Raw genomic sequence first — 18077 nt, 5'->3', positions numbered from 1 at the left:
CTGAATTTAATTTACTCCAAGTTGCTGCTTGTGTATATCTTTTTGTGCGATATCTTCCGACAGATCGTCACTGTCATTCGAGTATTACGACTCTACCTAACTGACTTGAGACGAGCTTCCTGGAGCTGGGGAGGGAATGCAGGGTAAAGAAACGCTATCATTAACGCCGTCCACTGTATGTATGTACAATCTTGTAGACGTGGTGCGGCGACGCGTGGGTGCTCGCTCGAGGATTTTTACGCGAAGATCGCGCGCGGAGAGCGAGCGAGCGAGCGAGCGAGCATGGGTGGGGTCTCGAGGACGAATCGCTGCCAGTGCCTACTGCCTCCGCTCTCCGCTGCCTCGTAAGTTCGGTGCGAGCAGCCGGTCTGGACGGTCCGGTACCGTCGCCGTCGACGCCGTCGTGCCTTCTACGAACGCTGGCGCGACGCTCGCCGAGTAATGCCCGTTCCGTCAGTTCTGTGTGTGCCGCTCCGAGACTCGGATACGTTATACTTCCTCCGTGCGGCGAGTCCGCGTAAGAAAGATGGACGTTTCGAGGTCACTCGGGCCTCCTCGCGGGCTCTGAGAGAGTTGTCGGATCAGTGAAATTGGAGCGGCGAGAGGCGGAGTCGATTACGCGCGGCACGGCGCGGCTGTCAAAGATCTGCTCGCCGAGGAAAACGAGAGAGACCGAGGCCGAGGAGCGACCGAGCGACGGCGGACGGCGCGCGCGCGGTTAATACGACGTTCGTTATCGCGCTTATCGGGCGTCCCCGACGGCGACGACGAGCACTGACCTCGCGCGCAGCTGCAGCGTCGCCGCGGGCTTCAATGATCGAGTATCTGGCACTCGTGACTCATCGTCACTTCGCGACTTGGCAGGTCCAGGGCGTCCAGGCTGAGGAGGAAGGAGTCACGTCGATTTCGACATCGAGGAGGTTAGCGGCTAGCGCACAGCAAGGTAGCGACGCCGCGACGGTGTATTTATAATCGGAGCGAGAGAGAGCGCGGCGAGTTTTACTTATCGCGAGGCTCCGACGTTTTCTAAGAATGCCGAGCCGAGTAATCTCTCAAATATGCGTGTGCGCGCGTATCGTACCAAAGATACTCTCGAGTTGCTTTCTTTCCGTTGAAAAGAACGTTTGGCGCAATGAGATTTAAAGGGCGACAGTACTGAACACGTGGCCGTCAAGTTTGCACTGTATTACTCGGCGAGTGCAATGCGTGTTCGTTGAATACGATATATGGGAACGTATGAAACTTTAATAAAGTCTTGCACTTTCTATATTCTTCTCGCAAAGTGTTCAATTAGCATTACAAATTAATTTATGAAACTAGTAATTTTGGTTTTTTAAAAAAAATTATGAAAATCATGCTTTGCGCGATATTCATTGAAACGCGTTATAATATATCATTGCGTAGAAATTAAATTGCGCGATAAACCAAATATATTTTTCTTCTAGGTATTTTAGCATCAGCGAAGCTCGGTGACATCTACTATGGAGAAAAAGGGGCTGCGCAAGAGAGATATGTTGAGGATGGACGGTCTCCTGCCTCCAACTCGGCGTTTGCCAGTTTGTGACGCGGTATCCAGTGCATCCGATAAGAAAAAGGACAAGAAATGGTCTATAGGTGGACTGCTGCGAAGAATATCTTCGATAAAGGATTATGACAGTTCCTCCAATGACGAAGAAATCGTCTATCGTAAAAGTACATCGAAAAAACCTAGCAAACTCAGGCACGTCGACGGTGTTGTTCTTCATTCGATAGAGAACGAGGCAGAGCGCGATAAACGGATAAAAATCGAAAATAATGTTCGCCACGCGACGGATTCGCCGCATTCGCGTAGCAGCGATGGTTCGTTGGACGGTTTAGGGAAGAAGTCTCGAAGAAACAAACTGAAAGCTCGGGCCGAAGCGAAGAGGGATCATTTGTGCGCTGGCAGCAGTTCCGACGAAGACTGTCGCAGATCCAACGGCTCTTTAAACAGATTTCACGTCGTGGATAGCGCGCTGAATGGCCAGAAAAGCAATACGTGCAACAGGAAAACTCGTGCCGCTCGAACGGAGCGTTACATCAAGCGCTTATCTCGGGACGAGGGCAATGGCAGCGGCGATACTTTGAACGACCTATATAACAAAAGGTGTTCCTCGGACTATATCGAAGATAAGGAACGCGTTGTTTACGCCGACACGAACGGATCGTGTCGTCCGCCGATACATCCGCGTCGATCGATCGCGTACTCGAACAATCGCGTGTTTCCAGCTCAAAAATCTTCCGTGGAAAGTCCGCGGGATGCGGAACGCGCGAATTTACCGTATTCCGGTGAAACTTTTGGCGACGTCAGGAGATATTCTACAGGTCAATACATCACGGACTTGAATCGGAACAACGCTTATGGAAAGATCTCGCGACGTCACAGCGGCGACGTGTACGCGGACGGCCCGCGAGCTAGGAACTTCTTTACATATCCCGCGAAAAACGCCTGCCATTACTCGGAACCGTTCGACTACAACGTTGATCGCCGATCGATCATTTCGGACGATCAGCCACCCGAGCCACCTCCGAGGGATCCTCGTTATCGCGCGTTCGGTTACGGATACGGTTCCTATCCGACGAACAGACGTCAAAATGTGCCAACGTACTTCGAACAAGAAGATAACGATAAGACTAACGTTGCGAGAGGAGCATCGAGACCCACCTGGAAGAATATTCGATCACACGGATCGCGGATGGAACGCGAGCTAGGAAACTCGAGTTCTAAAACAGAGTTTCGTAATTCGCTGGAGCGCGCGAACAATAAATATAATTCGAGCCATCACCGCGCGAACGAATCGGCCTACGGGGAAATCGAAACGACGAGACGCAGAAACATTCGCAACGATCGGCTCAATCGCAAGGCCAAGAATAAATCAGCGAACTTCTGTGAAACGAATAAACATTGCGAGGCGATTTCATCGCGCGCATCTGCGTCGGATCGGTCATCTGGAATATCTCCCTGCGAACGTGTCACGCGTACCATTACTCCGTCAACGTGTGACGTCAATTATCGTGTTGATGAGGAGAGCAAAAAAGAGAACGATAGAGAAATGACCGAGGAAGCTCTGGAGAGACGGAGAAGCTCGAAGAACCTCGAGGAAGCTTTGTCAGAGCTGGAAGCGATATACAACAGTCTTCGCCTCGGCGACGAGGACCTGCTGGATCGCGCGGAACGCCGAAGCATGGAGGAGTTTAATCGGAAGCAAGGCAAAAACGAGGTCGACGCGATCGCGGTTACCCCGGACTCGCCGGACAGGACGAAGGACGACATGGCCTACCGAAGGATGCATCCCAAGGAGAGACCCGCGTCGCTCTCGGATATCGCGGGACAATCGACTCTATCCAGCATCAGCTATCTCGTCGCCTCGCCCGTCCTTTCGCGAAGGGACTCGGCGGATGATCTCGCGCGCTCGCCGTCGGCCTATCCGTCTCGTCGGGACGAGCCGGACGTGACTCGCGACGACGTGCTCTTCCGCAGTATAAGTCACGCCAACAACGCGCTCCGGGTGATCGACCCGCAACCGCCGTTCGGTATACCGCTCGGACCCGTCACCGCGGCGACCGAGAGCGATTACCTGCACGCGACACCGACGAAATCGGAACAGCCGCGCTCGTCGTACGTACCGCGGTGCGAACCTGACGTGATCACGGACGACTTGGCTTACAGATCCCTCAGGAAGGACGCCGTCGCGGCGCGGGGCGTCACGGAGAGCGGCAAGATCGACGCGTCGAAGGCCGTTACTCGCGGCAAGAAACGCGCCGTTAGATCGCTATCGGCCAATCTTTACGGGCTGATCGATCACGATCGGATTCACCCGCGACGCGAGCCCAGTCTCGACGCCATCAGAGATGAGATCCAGGACGTTACGAGGAACCTCGCCGCGATGCCCGAGCGACCAGAATATCTCAGGCGCGTCGCGAGCGACGGCGAGTTGTCGGATAACGAAGCGCATAGGTGGAAAGAACCAGCGGTAAAAGGTGATATCGATATCAACGGCAACCATCCGGCGGCAGGCGCGTACCGGAAGAAGATACGCGCCTACGTGTCGCCGGATACGACGACGACGACGACGACGACCACGCGAGAAAGTCCGAAGAATGAGAAGGAGTCGGGTAACGCGGAGCCATTCGACGTCGCGCTACCTTCAAAGGCCATCCCGAACGACGGATTTTGGCACGAGTACCCGCATTCGGATTCCAACGTTTCGGCAGCCAACAGCGGTCGCGACACGGAGACGGACTTTACCGCGTACAGTCGCCTCTGCCAAGATTTAGTTAATTTGATAAAAGACGACGATGACGCGGCGTCGCCGATCGAATCGCCGAACGCGGACGATCCCGTCGTTGCCGTCGCTGCCGACAAGTCGAACGACTTCGGCGTCGACGTCGAGGTCGACGAACCTCCGACGAATATACGTATACGTTCCTCGGGTAGCCGTTATTCGGACTCGCGGCGTGCCAACGCTGCCAACAACGAGCGGAACGTCGGGAGCGAGAAGACGGCGAGCCCGACCGATTCGAATTCCACGAGGTCTTCGTCGGACTCGACGCCGCCGCCGGCAGCCGGCAACCTCGATTTCTATCTTCGCGTGGCGGATGAGAACGTCAAGCTGATCGCGGAGGCTTTCGGCAACGTGGCCGACAGCTTGCGCGACAGTCGGCTATCCGCTCGCAAGAACTCTTCGGTGTCCCGTGGCTCCGAGATCGAGGACCAAAGTGGTAGCGCGCGCAACAGCTCCACGCCCTACAGCCCGGACGAACCGACGAGCGACGCGCGGCCCGTCGTCGCTCCGAGACTCGAGGAACGTGCTCGTGGAACTTCGAAGCGCGATTCCTTAACGAGCGACGATTGGGACCGAGGTGACGCCAACATCGTCGACCGCCTCGACGACGCTTCCACCGCCGACGCGGAGCTGGACCTGTCCAGGGCCGTTCGCGACCTGCAACTAGCCGCGGCCAGTCTCTACGAGCGCGAACGGGAGATCGGGGAGCTGGCTACCAGACGCGGAAGGACCGCCGCGACCGGCACCAGCGCGGACGAGAGCGAGAGCGAGGACGGCGCGATCCGCAAGATCGGCTTTATCGGCGACGCCCTGAGGCAGGAGCGGGAACGCGATCGGGAGGAAACCGTGGTCCTGCCTAGCGGAATCGAGGCGCGAAGCGGGAAGAGTCGCGAAGGTGAGCGCACGGTGTGCGAGCTTGATCGCGCGAGATCGCGGCGCCCCGGGGACGACGCCGACGACGGGCGCGCGAGGCGCGTGAGGCGCGTCCCCCGCGTCACTAACCTCTCAACCGTCCCGGTAACGACGCGCACCATGCTCTTGCTCGCTTGTCTCCTCGCGTTGCTTTTAGCGATCGTAACGGTGCCCGTGAGGGACTGCCCGGCCGATCGTTAGCGCGAATGGGATTTTACGTGCTCTCCCTGTGCGCGTTGCGAGTTGCGAGACGACGAGGATCGCGGCCGGAACACGCGCGTCCCGTTCGTCGCCATCGTCATCGTCACCGACGTTAACGCCTCTAATCTCTGTGTGTGTGTTCATTTGCATATGTTACTAATGTCGCAGGTCTCCAGGCGCTCGCTCGTTCGCAGCGACGAGATACGAGATCGTCGCCGAGATGCGCTCCATCGCGCATCGCGCTCGAGCTCGAACTTGGACGTTGATCGGCGGTGGTAGGGTGACGGGTGGGTGACGCGAGGCAGGTTGATTTTTTTTGTAAGAAACGAGAGAATAAGAGGGAGAGAGAGAGAGAGAGCGAGAGATGCAGTTGCCGCGGGCTGCTTTTGAGGCACGTCGACTTCGTCGTTGTTGCTCTTGTTACTCTGTTGTTGGTTTTAATAAAGTTTAAATGTTAATCCTTCCAGTAATTTCACCGTAGCTTTACCGCGCGCAAATATACTCCCGCGCTGTGACGCAATCCATGTTCCAGGTGTTCCGGTTCCTCTCGATTATTTTAATTTTGCTACAATATTTATGGGATATTGGATAATGAGTACTCGTATATATAATACAGTATTGTGTAAATAATTATGCAATTTTTTTCAAGTTTTGTTATTCCGTCGTTTCCTGAAATAGTTATATTTATTGATTTTTACACATCAAGTCTATCTTTTACCATTCGAGAATTTGGGCCGGCAACGTCTTTAGCCTAACTACATAATTCGCATGGATATCAGATTTTTTTCGACTAACGTTTAACCTCCCGCGAGCTCAAGACGCAACATGTTCGACGACTTCTTTTCACGTACGTATGATAAACGATTAAAATTATGTCTCTGTCTCGCGCGCCGTCGATAAATATACGTGCCGCGGTATCTCCGCTCGCCTGATAAAACGTTCGAATAAAAAAGCGCGGGGACGGCATCGCCCGCATTCCACACGGACGCGATCCATTCGGCCGATTTCGCAGCTCGGTTGACCGGAGGAAAAAATCGCGATACGTCCTCCCGTTGTACCTGCACAACGCATATATATATGGACAACGCGTACGCCATCGATCGCCGATGCATCGTGCCAATCGTGAAATTCGTGAATTCGCGCGAGCGTAGGGCACGCGAGTTTCTCAAGTTATCGATCGCGGGCCGACGGGCGCGTGACGTCACCGAGGATCACGCCACATCCCCGCCTACTACGACTCGCCGTCCGATTGGTCCGCGCGCGGGCCGGCCGTCTATCGTCTATATCGAGATCCGCGCCGCGGCCGCCCGCGCGCTCGCCACGTACCACGTACCGGCTGTTCTGTTCGCTGTTCCGCCGAGTCGGGCTGCCAACAGTCCGCGGGCGAGTACTAAGTACGTTCCGGCTCCGGCGTTGAGTTTCGTCTGACGCCGACCCACGCAACTGGAACGAGTATAACTGTCGCGCGGATTACCGAGCCGAAAGTCGGCTCGGCATCGTTTTGGACGAACAAGGTAACGTAGCCCCGGCGGAGATCTCGCCTCGCGAAAGTTGAACGGAGTCTGTTAAGCCGAATATCGTTTTGCGCCACGTTGAACGTTCGCCTCTCGTTATTTACACCCCAACGACGCTAAACGCTGCCAAACGAGAACCGTGGAACGTTTCACGGGCATTCGAGGTAAGAAGAGCCCAGCGGCCGGAGATCGGAATGTTTACCGTTTCGACGTGCGCGCACGTTACCGTATGGAACGTATGAAACTAACGCGTATCTTTGCACGACGGCGCGTATACGAAACGGTAGATCTATTATAGATTGACCCAGTAACGATAATCGCTTGAGATCGTTGTGTATTGACGCGTAGATTGTTGCGCGCGGTATATTTAATTGCCCGCGTAAACAAGTGACGCGCGTAAATGGTTCCTCCCTCGCATCGAGTATCGCTTTTTCTTTTGCGGTCGATCGTTAAGTTCAACTCGCAATGCGGTATTTTCGGCGCCTGGCCGCCGTTTGACCGGCACGCGCTACACGCGCGACTTTCCGAGTGACCGGCACGGAACGCACGCGATCGTGTTGCGGCCCGCGCAAAAAGAGGCACGGTGGCACACGACCGACGCGATGCAATCAGCAATACCGAAGAGAGAAAAAATGGAAAGGCATCCATTTAAAAATCATCCGCTTTTCCTTCGACTTAGGAAAAAAAAATCGAACTTTTCTCTCGTTCTCGTACGATTTCCGAACGTTTTCAATGGGACGCTCCGATTTTTCGAGATTTAGATCCGGGTGTAACGAAAGAGCGATCGTCCACGGAAAAAAAAGAAGCGTCAAATAAAACTTATATATTCAAATTAACGCGTTTATATCGTTTCGTATACACGTAACAATTTATAATCTCGTAACAATATCAACCTTTTATTTCAACTTTTTTTCTCGGTTGAATTATATAAAAGACGTCCATCCTATTTCACGATTTCCACTATTTCCATCGAAACCGAAGATACTTTCGAAGCAAAAATATTCCCTTTTTCCCCCGTGTATTTACGCATTATCGGCAGGCGCGTTCGACGAGTGTTTTTGAATGCCGGATCGGTGTTCGGCAGGTGCTGGGCGCGTGTTACCGTCGCGCGTTGAATATTTCGGCTCGTCTTGTTTGTATATTAGTGAAAACCAAACACGCCTGTACTTACGTACGATCTCACGCGCGTTTTCGAAGTGAGGTACGAATCACAAGGATCGACCGTTTTCGAATTAACCGTGCCGCAACGAGGAATTCTCGGCGAAGGGAGCGCGGGGGAGCGCGAGACACGCCTAAGGACTAATTAGGTCTCGTCTCAGGACCTTTTATCTTCGTAAACCGTGCCGGCTGAAAGAAGAAAAAAGGGAGAAGCATCTGACCGAGAGAAGACCGCGCCGCGTCGCGTCGCGTCGCGCCTCGCGCCACGCCGACAGGAGACGCTCGTGGCGTCCCATCGATCCCGCTAGTTTCAGGCGGCAAGATGGCCGCGGCGTTGATCCCTAGGTTGGTCCGCGTTCCGCGTCGGCGTCGTCGGTGCGTACCGGTGCCCGAAGCCGGTCGTGCGGCACGCGCGTGACAAGTACAACGGGTGTCGGGAGTTCGTCGAGACCAGGGTCGAGACGCGCGCGGAAAACGGCGTCGAGTGGGACATTCGGAGGATTCAGTGGCGACGATGACGTCGCCGATCGAGCGTCATTGAGGATAGATCGCGTCAGCGGAAACCCGAGGCGGAGGCTGCGGAAATACTCCGACGCGTGACACGCGAAGATCCCCCGCGGGACAGGAAGCCCTTCGCCGCGCGAAGCTCCTCGGCCGCGAGCCGCGACCCGCGATAACGTAAGCGACGTTTTCGTGGCGCTTCGATGTACAGGGTGATTCGGGAAGAGGTACCTCGCCGTCGCGTTTTAAGACCGTTTGTAAACCGAAGCGTCGAGGTTTTTTGACGGTACGTCCGATAGCATCCGATTTCTTAGATAGGGGAAGGAATTGACGCATAAATTGACGAGTAATGCACGACGGATTTTACACACGCGTTTATTAGCCGCTGAGTACGTTCCCCGAGCGTATTTTGTGACGGTCGTCGGAGCCAGAGTTGCTCTGCAACGCGGTGTTTGTACCTATAATTAAAATCTGAACCCTCGGCTGGTCGATGAACGTAGAATAAGTTCTGAGAAAGTGATTGAAAAGTTACGAGAGTGGGTCAAACGTACGCCGACCTCGATGTAGCCTGAATAGTCCGATACAAATAACGACTCGTTACGAATACTTGTTATGCCGACAATAATGAGTTTTACCCGTAACGTTTCATTGCGATTACTTTATATTACGATCCTTATTAAATTAGCGCTAAATTCTAACGCGTTGAAAATGAAATACTATTTAGATGCTAAAGTTCACTTTGATGAAATCGCTTCGAAATATTTGACAGGTACGTTAGATACTTGATAAGAGGGTGGCTTAACGCTGAGTTAATTTTTCATAAACGAATAACGGTCTGATATATAAATGCGAAAAATAAACGCTATAGAATTTTAAGTGCTACGCAAATACCTTAAAAAAAAATCATTGGACTGTGTCAAAAATATTTTATTTGTAGCGTCAAATTTTTGAACGCGTTTGGCATCTAAATACGTAATTTTACAATATATTAAAATTTATTTATAGCAGGTCGGGAGTTATTTTGACGAGGGTCACGAGTTTCCTTTGAAATTAGCTGCCTAAAATCAGTAAAAGATACCCGCGTTTCCTTTTCGTCCCTCTAGAGCAGGTATGTCGAACACACACGTGGCACACACCGCTGACGAAAAGGCTGTAGCTAACGGAGACTTTTTGTGCGTGAGAGTTATTTGGAAAAAATATCACGTATTTTGAGGTAAATGACTGTAACTTCTATTTGCGTGCAATTTAGTTGGAATTTTGCGTTTGAGCACGTTTCAGTGCAGTCCTTCGCTTTGTAACTAAATATAATAATTGTAAAAAAGAATCATACTTTATTTTTTGAACATTGAAAACACGCTAATGTAAAGTAGCTTGTGTGGCCCGTGATGCAACGCCAGTTTGATACGTCTGCTTTAGAGAATGATGACGTTACGGCGCGTGCAAGCGGATCTTGAAATACTCGTTTCTCAGACTTTTAGCGTGGCGCAGTATTATCGGTGCTCGTAGACGAACTTGATCCAGATAGTTTGGGACGTGGAAGCCGGAGCACGACCGTGAGGACACTGAGGCGCCGACCTGGTGGGCTGTGACGTTGCACGTGGCATTGGCATGCGTTACCGTTATACCTCGGTGAATCGGCGTATGTCGCGTATTCGACTGCCTTCCGCTGTAATAAATCGTGACTCCGTCCAACTAACAAAGTGTTACGCGATTCGATACGCGTTTCGCGATTAAGCGTTATCCGCTTCGAGCACGATGTAAAAGCAAGTGGTCGATTTTAGAAAAAAAATCAGCGCGTCCTCGATCGAGATTCTGATTCGGCAAGTAGCGTTCGTTCAAGATCGCTACGAGTCGTTAGCGACGGGCTTTCGAAGGTTCATCCGGGAGTTTGTATGAAACTCGGGAAAGCGGGACGCGTGACGGATTCGTCTGTGAGCGGTCGGGATCCCCCCGTTCGCGGACGTCCGAGTCCCGGGTCCCGGGTTCAGCTCTCCTGGCGCTTTCCACCTTTGATCGTCGCGCGGCGTTATCGGGCGAGATCCCATCAGGGTCCACGCGCGGTCGGTCCACACGGCCAAAGATCAAAGGTAAATCGGGAGGCGCGATGCCTCCCACCGATGTAAATTGCGGTGTGTCGGTGCGAATTCAGTCGTTCGTCGATCGTCTCGAAGCGCGGTGCCGCCGATCGTCTCTCCTCTCATTTTACGCGACACGCACACCCCCTCGTCCTTACACCTCGGTAGCCATACGTATGTACCACGGCGCGGCGCGCGGCGCGGAGAACGGACGGTGTACGCGCGAATCGCACGCACACGCGCGACACCCACGCCATACGCCATTCTTGAACCAACACCCTTGAATCGCGCATAGTGATCATTTCCTCTCGCGCGGTCGCGCGGTGGGAAACGCGAACAGCGACCAGCTGGAAGCGACAGCGATCTCGGTGAGCGGGAAGGCGCCGAGGAGGAACCGACCGTTGCGCGCGTTGTCGCGAGACTCGTGAGAGTCGTGAGGTAAGCGATGGGTTCGGTTTACTGTTGTTTTTGTTGCGAGTAATCGTCCACTACCTGTGGGCGTCAGAAGCTTGGAATTTGCCGCGCGTTCTTCGATTCGATGTACCGTAACGCGTCTTCCACGAATAACGTTGCAAAAATGTTAAACTCTCCATTCGTCCTGCGTGCAGGATTTAAGCGTTATACTTCGTCGGATTTGCAATTTATATCTGGCTGGATTAATTGGATCCATATCGGTGATATGATCTCATTGATCTCGCTGATATCGAGCGGAAGCGTACATACTTCCTCGAAAGACTCGTCATTATTTTCCTCTTTGCGTCAACATTTTCTCGACGATTCTGAATCGACCGTTGCGCAAACTTCCTGTTTATTAAACTTTATTATACTGGGTTATTATATTTCGTTGTTATACTGGGTCTAATCTGTATAACTCTTAAGGACAGTTTCGTTATCGTTATATTGTCGACTCTTTTTTACCATCTGTAATATCTGCAACGTAAATATAACGATGACGGAATTGTCGTTAAGAATTATAGCGTCAGCTCCCTGATCGGAAAACCAAATGAAAAATCATTTGCTTATCGTTCGGTGTCGTATCATTCCGCGGCAGCGTAATTGATTTTGCAAATTCACGGTCAACGTCGAACGAGGTCGACGGTGATCACGTTAGTCGACGCCTTTATTTACGTAAATGAATATGGCACTGTGCCAGCCTGCAAATATTTATTCGATCTTATTTACGGGTCCCCCCAAAAATGCGTATCGCTCTAATTAGAATTTTGCACACTCGTCATCTTATTACGTGTTGTAACTTGTTTACGAGCTTTATGAGAGATTTTTGTAATTTTAAACGTGTGCGGGAGCGCAGTGGTGAAAATTTAAGATTCACATATTGGTTTCGCGAATCATCTTTGTACAATCGTGTGCTAATCATTTCGACATTTTACGCGTAAACACAGGTGTGATCGATTGACGAGCTGATATACCTCGGTTCTTTATTGCTTTCCGCACACGTGTAACAGATTACGTAAATACTTTTTTATCGTAGCAAAAAACGTGAATAATTTTCGTTGATATTGAATTAATTTTATTTTAACAGAAGAATGGAGAATGTCGTTTCTTATTTCTATGATGATTTAGTTTTTGCAATATTTTTTGTTGTATTATTTATTAAGTAATTTCCATCTTTTTATTAAGGTGAAATATTAACTTTTTTATAAACCCGCTTCTTATCATTCTTTTTATGTTGGTTTTTTTCGTTTAGCTGTGTGAATCACCTATATGCCATGTTGGAATATACATGAAGACGTACGACAACAAACATTAATGATGTTAATTCTCAATGTGTTCGAAATAGCACTCGTACCGACTACGATAAACATTGCGCAAAACATGGTCGTAAATCGTTTCTTTGTTAGCTATATACTTTCGATGAATTCTAGAAGACGATTTATTACATTCGGTGATTTATGATCACGATTCATCAATCCGTTTTGCGAAGCAGTTTCTTTGCCTATTTTCAACTGTGTATATTTGATATTTGTCGACATGTCCGCCAAGCATCAGTGAGATCGGCCGCAGCTGCGAATCGCGAGATCACAAGTATGACGCGTAGTGCATCCGAGTTAGACGGACGTGCTGGATGATCGTCTAGACGGAAACAATCCGTAAAGTAGTACGTGGTAGTTTCATCTCGTTGGCCGCGCACGAGGTTATTAATAATAGCGATGTAGCGTGAAAATCTCTTTCCCCTCGTGGTCCCTCTTCCGCTGGTTCTCTTCCGCTCTTGCGGCGGTGAAACGGGTGAAACCGGTTTTTTTTCCCAGACCGATGTGATTGTGAGTTCGAACTATACTTGCCTTGGTAAACGTATAATCACGCGCAAATCGACACATCCTGACTTCCCGATCGAGCCGTTTCTATTCAGGTCACGTCATAATCTAAACGTAAAAAAATGCAGCGTCTATTTTTAACGGCTAGGAGATTGTTAATATGGATACGCATGCGTGAACATTAGTGCACATACTTCAACGCGACCTGTTTTGATGAACAGAACAGATTTTTTTCTTTATTCAAATTGTATTAACGTATTTTTTTCTAGGCCAAGAGAATAATAGTAATTTTCAAGAAGCCTCACAGCGATGAATCAGTGACACGATTTACAGTGTCGCTGCAACCTGGTCGGGTGACCTGGATATCTTCTGTATTCTATATAGTTTCGATAACGCTTAAGAAATTCTTCATGTTTGTGTCTAATTATTCAAGATTAGACCGCATTTCCTTAGAGCAAAAGTTTTATTAATCGTTCTACGAACAACGATAAAAAACAGTTTTTAAACTCTTGAATTACATTTTCTATGAAACTACCATATGTGTACAAAATCACCTTTCATTTTATCTTTCTTAGTCTTCTTCTAACCGCTGTTTTCAGGAAGTTGTTTTCCGAGGTACTCGTGAGAGTTCCTCTTGCAATTAGATCGTACTCGAACTCGATTTTTGTTCGGCCTTGGACCACTAGTTTTAAATGCGACGTAGTCGGACGGAAATTTAAAGAGTGTGAAACCCGAGATTTCGCTGTTTACCGACTCCAACAATTGATCCAATCTGGAATCTAGCGGCACAATTCAGTTTATGAACGCATTATGTGCGCGGTATAGTGGCGTGTCAAATCAAACATTTGCGACGGGCAGAGAATTTTCTCTCGCAGTTTAATCGTGATCACATATCAGCGCACATAATCACTTTCGCACTTGAACGATTTAATTAATTCAGCGCATTCTGTATTTTTCTTACGCTCGCAGGACCGTCACGATGATCATTGATACCGCGCGAATGTAATTACTTTACGTAACTATGGACCGCGTAATAATGCGCGTTAAAATGTGATTGACTGATATCAAAACGCATCGATCAATTATTTGAATTTTGATTCTTTTTTCTTAATTGGCAAAGTACTCTATCGTGACAAACTTCCGTAAAATTTGCTACCGTTGTTTGTACGGTTTTTGTGTGTACACTGCTATTTCTGTTTATATTTGATTGGTATAATCTACGAGGTATATCATAGATATACGCGTTCAAACGTCAACAGATTTTCTGAAATGTCCTTGAGGATATTGATCGCCCATTGAGAGTGATATGGGCTCTCTCATCAATTACTATCGTCAACGTACTATCGACAAATTTTGTCAAACTGTCATTTCGTTAATACGATCCTACCGATAATACAATCGATCTCATGTCCCAAAATTTTGGGAATCGTCGATCATGCAAAACAAAGAGATAAACGTGTTATTTGACGAGATATTTGAGCAACTTATGGTCAATTATATTAGATTGTGGTTTAATATAATTATCTCGATTATAACATTTATTATTTATTTACACATTAATTGCGCAAAAAAAAAAACATGAATTGCGCATTTAACGCTACTTTTCTTGCCGACGCAAGGAGGATAATACTAACATATCTGATTGAGGATAGTCTTAGTCATTACATAAGCGGCGCGATAGACTGTTATGTAAAAACCAGTTCGAGTTCCATCTTTCTTTCATTTGCATACGTGAAGCAGTATCATTGAACAAGTCATATGTTTTCGTCTTCTTTTTTTTATATGAGTCCCTTGGAAGACCTCCATTACAAGATATTGACTTAACAGAATCATATATGTGGAATGTGATGATATTAATTACCTGAATGTATAAATATTTTCAAAAAGACATAATATTGTTTTATTCATGTTATCTTCTTTAAAAATGGATTTTTAATGTAAAATAGACTTGGATTTATTACTAACGAGTGAGAATGTCAAGAAATCGTCGAATTTATCGCGTATATATAAGTAAACAGATCAAAGTTCAGGAAAGTAGTTTTGAGACGCGTATTATCAGATTAGATAATAGCAGTGCCCCGTCTACGCAGGAGGTGAAGGGGGGGAATAAACATTGTCAACATATCAAGCTATAAATAAATAAATAAATAAATAAATAAATAAATAAATAAAATAAAACAAATTATCTTAAATGTCGACATACGCATGTTTTAAGAAACATATTTAATTTACATTTTATATAATCATTTTAATGTATTTTTTATATAATTATCATTTTTTCGCAATAAAATATTAATAATTTAACAAACACAGTTCACGAATGCTTTTGATGTAAATAAAAAGAATGAATATAAGCATTTATATCCGAGAGAAACATAAATGTTGAGATCATTGGTTTTTCCAGTGATATTTATCTTGTTAATGTAAATTTATAAAATGATGTAAGCTCAATATCCAGTTTAAAATTCCAGTTCAAAACTAATATGAGCGAACGTGATCGTAGATATTTATGTTCTCCTTGAACTCTTTCCATAAATAATTATTCTACCAACGATATACGACGAATAACATGAACGTTTGGTTCTGTCTTATTTGACTCGTGTTAAGTTACAATCCTTAGAAGCTTGTTAGCGCGGTGTCGAATTATCTTGCATATGCGATTGTGCCACGTTCGCTAAATGCGTCGTGGAGGACGGGTCATTCGTGTGTTGCGGATATGAGTGCAGTTTATTTCTATGTGCTTTAAAGTATGTGTGTGCTCGTAAAATTGGGTCAGTAGCGTCATTGCCGATACCCGTTTTGCTGGATCAAGGTTGGTGTAAAGGAGGGTCCACATTATCGAGCCAAACCGCGAACCGAGTCCCGAACCGAATCTCGAGCAGAACTTGCAGACGAACCTCAAATCGAACTCCATCGCGAACCGCGAACATGAGTTAAAATTTTTTGGAGTTAAATCTCGTATTGAAATTTATAATAAAATTTATATAAATTTTTAATACATGTATGCAAAATGCATATTTATATTTACAATCGTATTTTTTAACATTGCAATATATATATTATAAATTTATTGCGTATTTATCACAGGTTTAGAGTATGTTTATGCAATATTAATTCTAAATTTTGTTTTATGGTTTGAAAAGGAATTAAGTTTTGAATACAGAAAAATAATAAAAGCACATATACATCATATATTCACTCACCTCTTTTCCTGTTTCCATACTTTTTTTATTTTTGCTTTTTCTTTTTGCAGAGATGCCAATATAATGTCGTCATCTTTTTGTCACTATCACATGTCACTATCACATTCGAGTTCTTTACTTATTTCTTCTTATAAAAAAAGTATGAAAACAGGAAAAGACGACTAAATATGTGTATACATATGCGTGCTTTTATTATTTTCTTGTATTCAAAGCTTAATTCCTTTTCAAACCATAAAACTATATATTTAGAGTGGTTACAACTATATTTAATATTGCATAAACACATACTCTAAATCTATGATAAATACGCAATAAATTTATAATATATATTGCAACGTTAAAAATACGATTGTAAATATAAATATGCATTTTTTTAATTGTTATAATGTTCGGGATTTTTAGCGTCCCGTATATAATAATCTTTTCTGCTCATAATCACTAATTAATTTTAAACATTTTTTATCAGACCATTCCATTTTGTCTATCAGTAGACGTGTAGACTGCACATACGTGGATAGAATCAAATACAGCGACTGGGCAATTACTCACGTTTTCTTTCATCGTTCATTTTTTGTTTTTTGTCATTATTTGTCTAGCTCGAAGCTTAACTACCAGTCTACCACCCGACAAAGCGTGTAATCTGATCATAAATAGCATCTTTTGATGTTTCGTCGAAATACCGACTTTTGGTGGGACACTGCGAGCCAAACCGCGTATCATCAAAATCCTTGTAAATTCGTGGGGTGAGTACGCGATGGTTCGCACTGATGTTCGATTCGAGGTTCGCGAGCCTCGCGCGAGCCCGTTGGCTCGACAATGTGGACGCATGATCGGCTCGCAACGAAGTTCGGCTCGCGGTTCGGCTCGATAATGTGGACGCATGATCGGTTCGCGGCGAAGTTCGGCTCGCGGTTCTGCTCGATAATGTGGACCCTGCTTAATACGTACGTCACGGAAGGAAGAACGATATCTGTTCGTGACTCTAAATGCGCTTATAATTAGCGTGAACGTAAACCTAGGGATAATTTAAAGGAAAGCTTATCTTCAAGTAAAAAAGTATGAATGAAAACAGCGTAGTAAAGGACAGTATTTCTTTAAAGAGGGCAATGCCTTTTGCGATTCTCAGAAACATGTGATGATTCATATATAGTAACAGTCGTTAACGCTCGTCATAATTCATATTAAAGCAAGCCATTCCGTGCCCTTTTTATGATTATTTCTCATAATTTATTCTTTATTCCACCATAAATATACAACATAAATTTCAACCCTGTCGTTTTTAAAATGTCTCTCTAAATATCGAAACGGAAATATTTTTGGCTGACAATTTTCAAAAATAATATAATCAGTTTAATTTGATTATTTTTATGATTTAGTACCGCACGAATATAATGCGAATAAATATAGGTATATACAAACTACAAACAATAAAAACAAATACTTTGAGACTAACTCGTGTCGCTTAAAACGATTTGATCTTTATCCAAAATAATAACGTGGCACTTACGTTACCCAAGTTAAACAATATTATTCACGCGTTGATTTTAATTATATTAATCTTTAAATTAGTTTATAAATGTTGAGTGTCGGGAAGTATAATCGATCGCACGCAACGTGTCGCGAGTGATCACACAACGGTGAATGACGGCCACGAATACAAGTAATGACGCAACGCGTGGAATAGTGCCAGTAGACGGACCTTTATCGGTATTACGACGTCCTTTCTGTATACGTCCGTCTTCGCTCGTACGATATCGAACTTCGGACTCGCCGATAAAACGAACGAATGGATAAGCCCGGACGCGCAAAATCTCACCACGAGTAGTTGCATTACGCAAAACGTGATTACTCAATGTTTTGAAATATAATTATGCTCGGCGGACTTTAATCCTCGAAAGACACAAGTTGACATTGAATTTAACCTTTTCGCCAACTT

General features: G+C 46.6%; 1 protein-coding gene across 9 annotated transcripts in view; it reads left to right on the top strand.

Moving 5' to 3' along the window:
• The first annotated feature begins 328 nt into the window (after positions 1-328).
• The window catches only part of LOC143908039 (long-chain-fatty-acid--CoA ligase 4-like), a 30959-nt gene continuing 13210 nt past the window's right edge, over positions 329-18077 (top strand). For 2 of the 9 annotated variants that reach the window (XM_077425296.1, XM_077425295.1), the window contains exons 1-2: positions 329-943; positions 1446-5199. In XM_077425296.1, the coding sequence (XP_077281422.1) occupies positions 1482-5199 (3718 nt within the window). In that variant the 5' untranslated portion in view covers positions 329-943; positions 1446-1481. Of the gene's footprint in view, positions 944-1445; positions 5200-5585; positions 5888-6756; positions 6932-10720; positions 11104-18077 lie in introns of those variants that run through there. The other 7 variants (XM_077425300.1, XM_077425297.1, XM_077425301.1 and 4 more) reach the window with 5 other exon arrangements.

Source organism: Temnothorax americanus, unplaced genomic scaffold (assembly GCF_048541705.1).
Source record: "Temnothorax americanus isolate GAGA-0224 unplaced genomic scaffold, ASM4854170v1 Scaffold9, whole genome shotgun sequence".
NCBI classification, from domain to species: domain Eukaryota; kingdom Metazoa; phylum Arthropoda; class Insecta; order Hymenoptera; family Formicidae; genus Temnothorax; species Temnothorax americanus.
The sequence above is the reverse complement of the archived record's forward strand: the minus strand, read 5'-3'. Positions and strand labels throughout refer to the sequence as shown.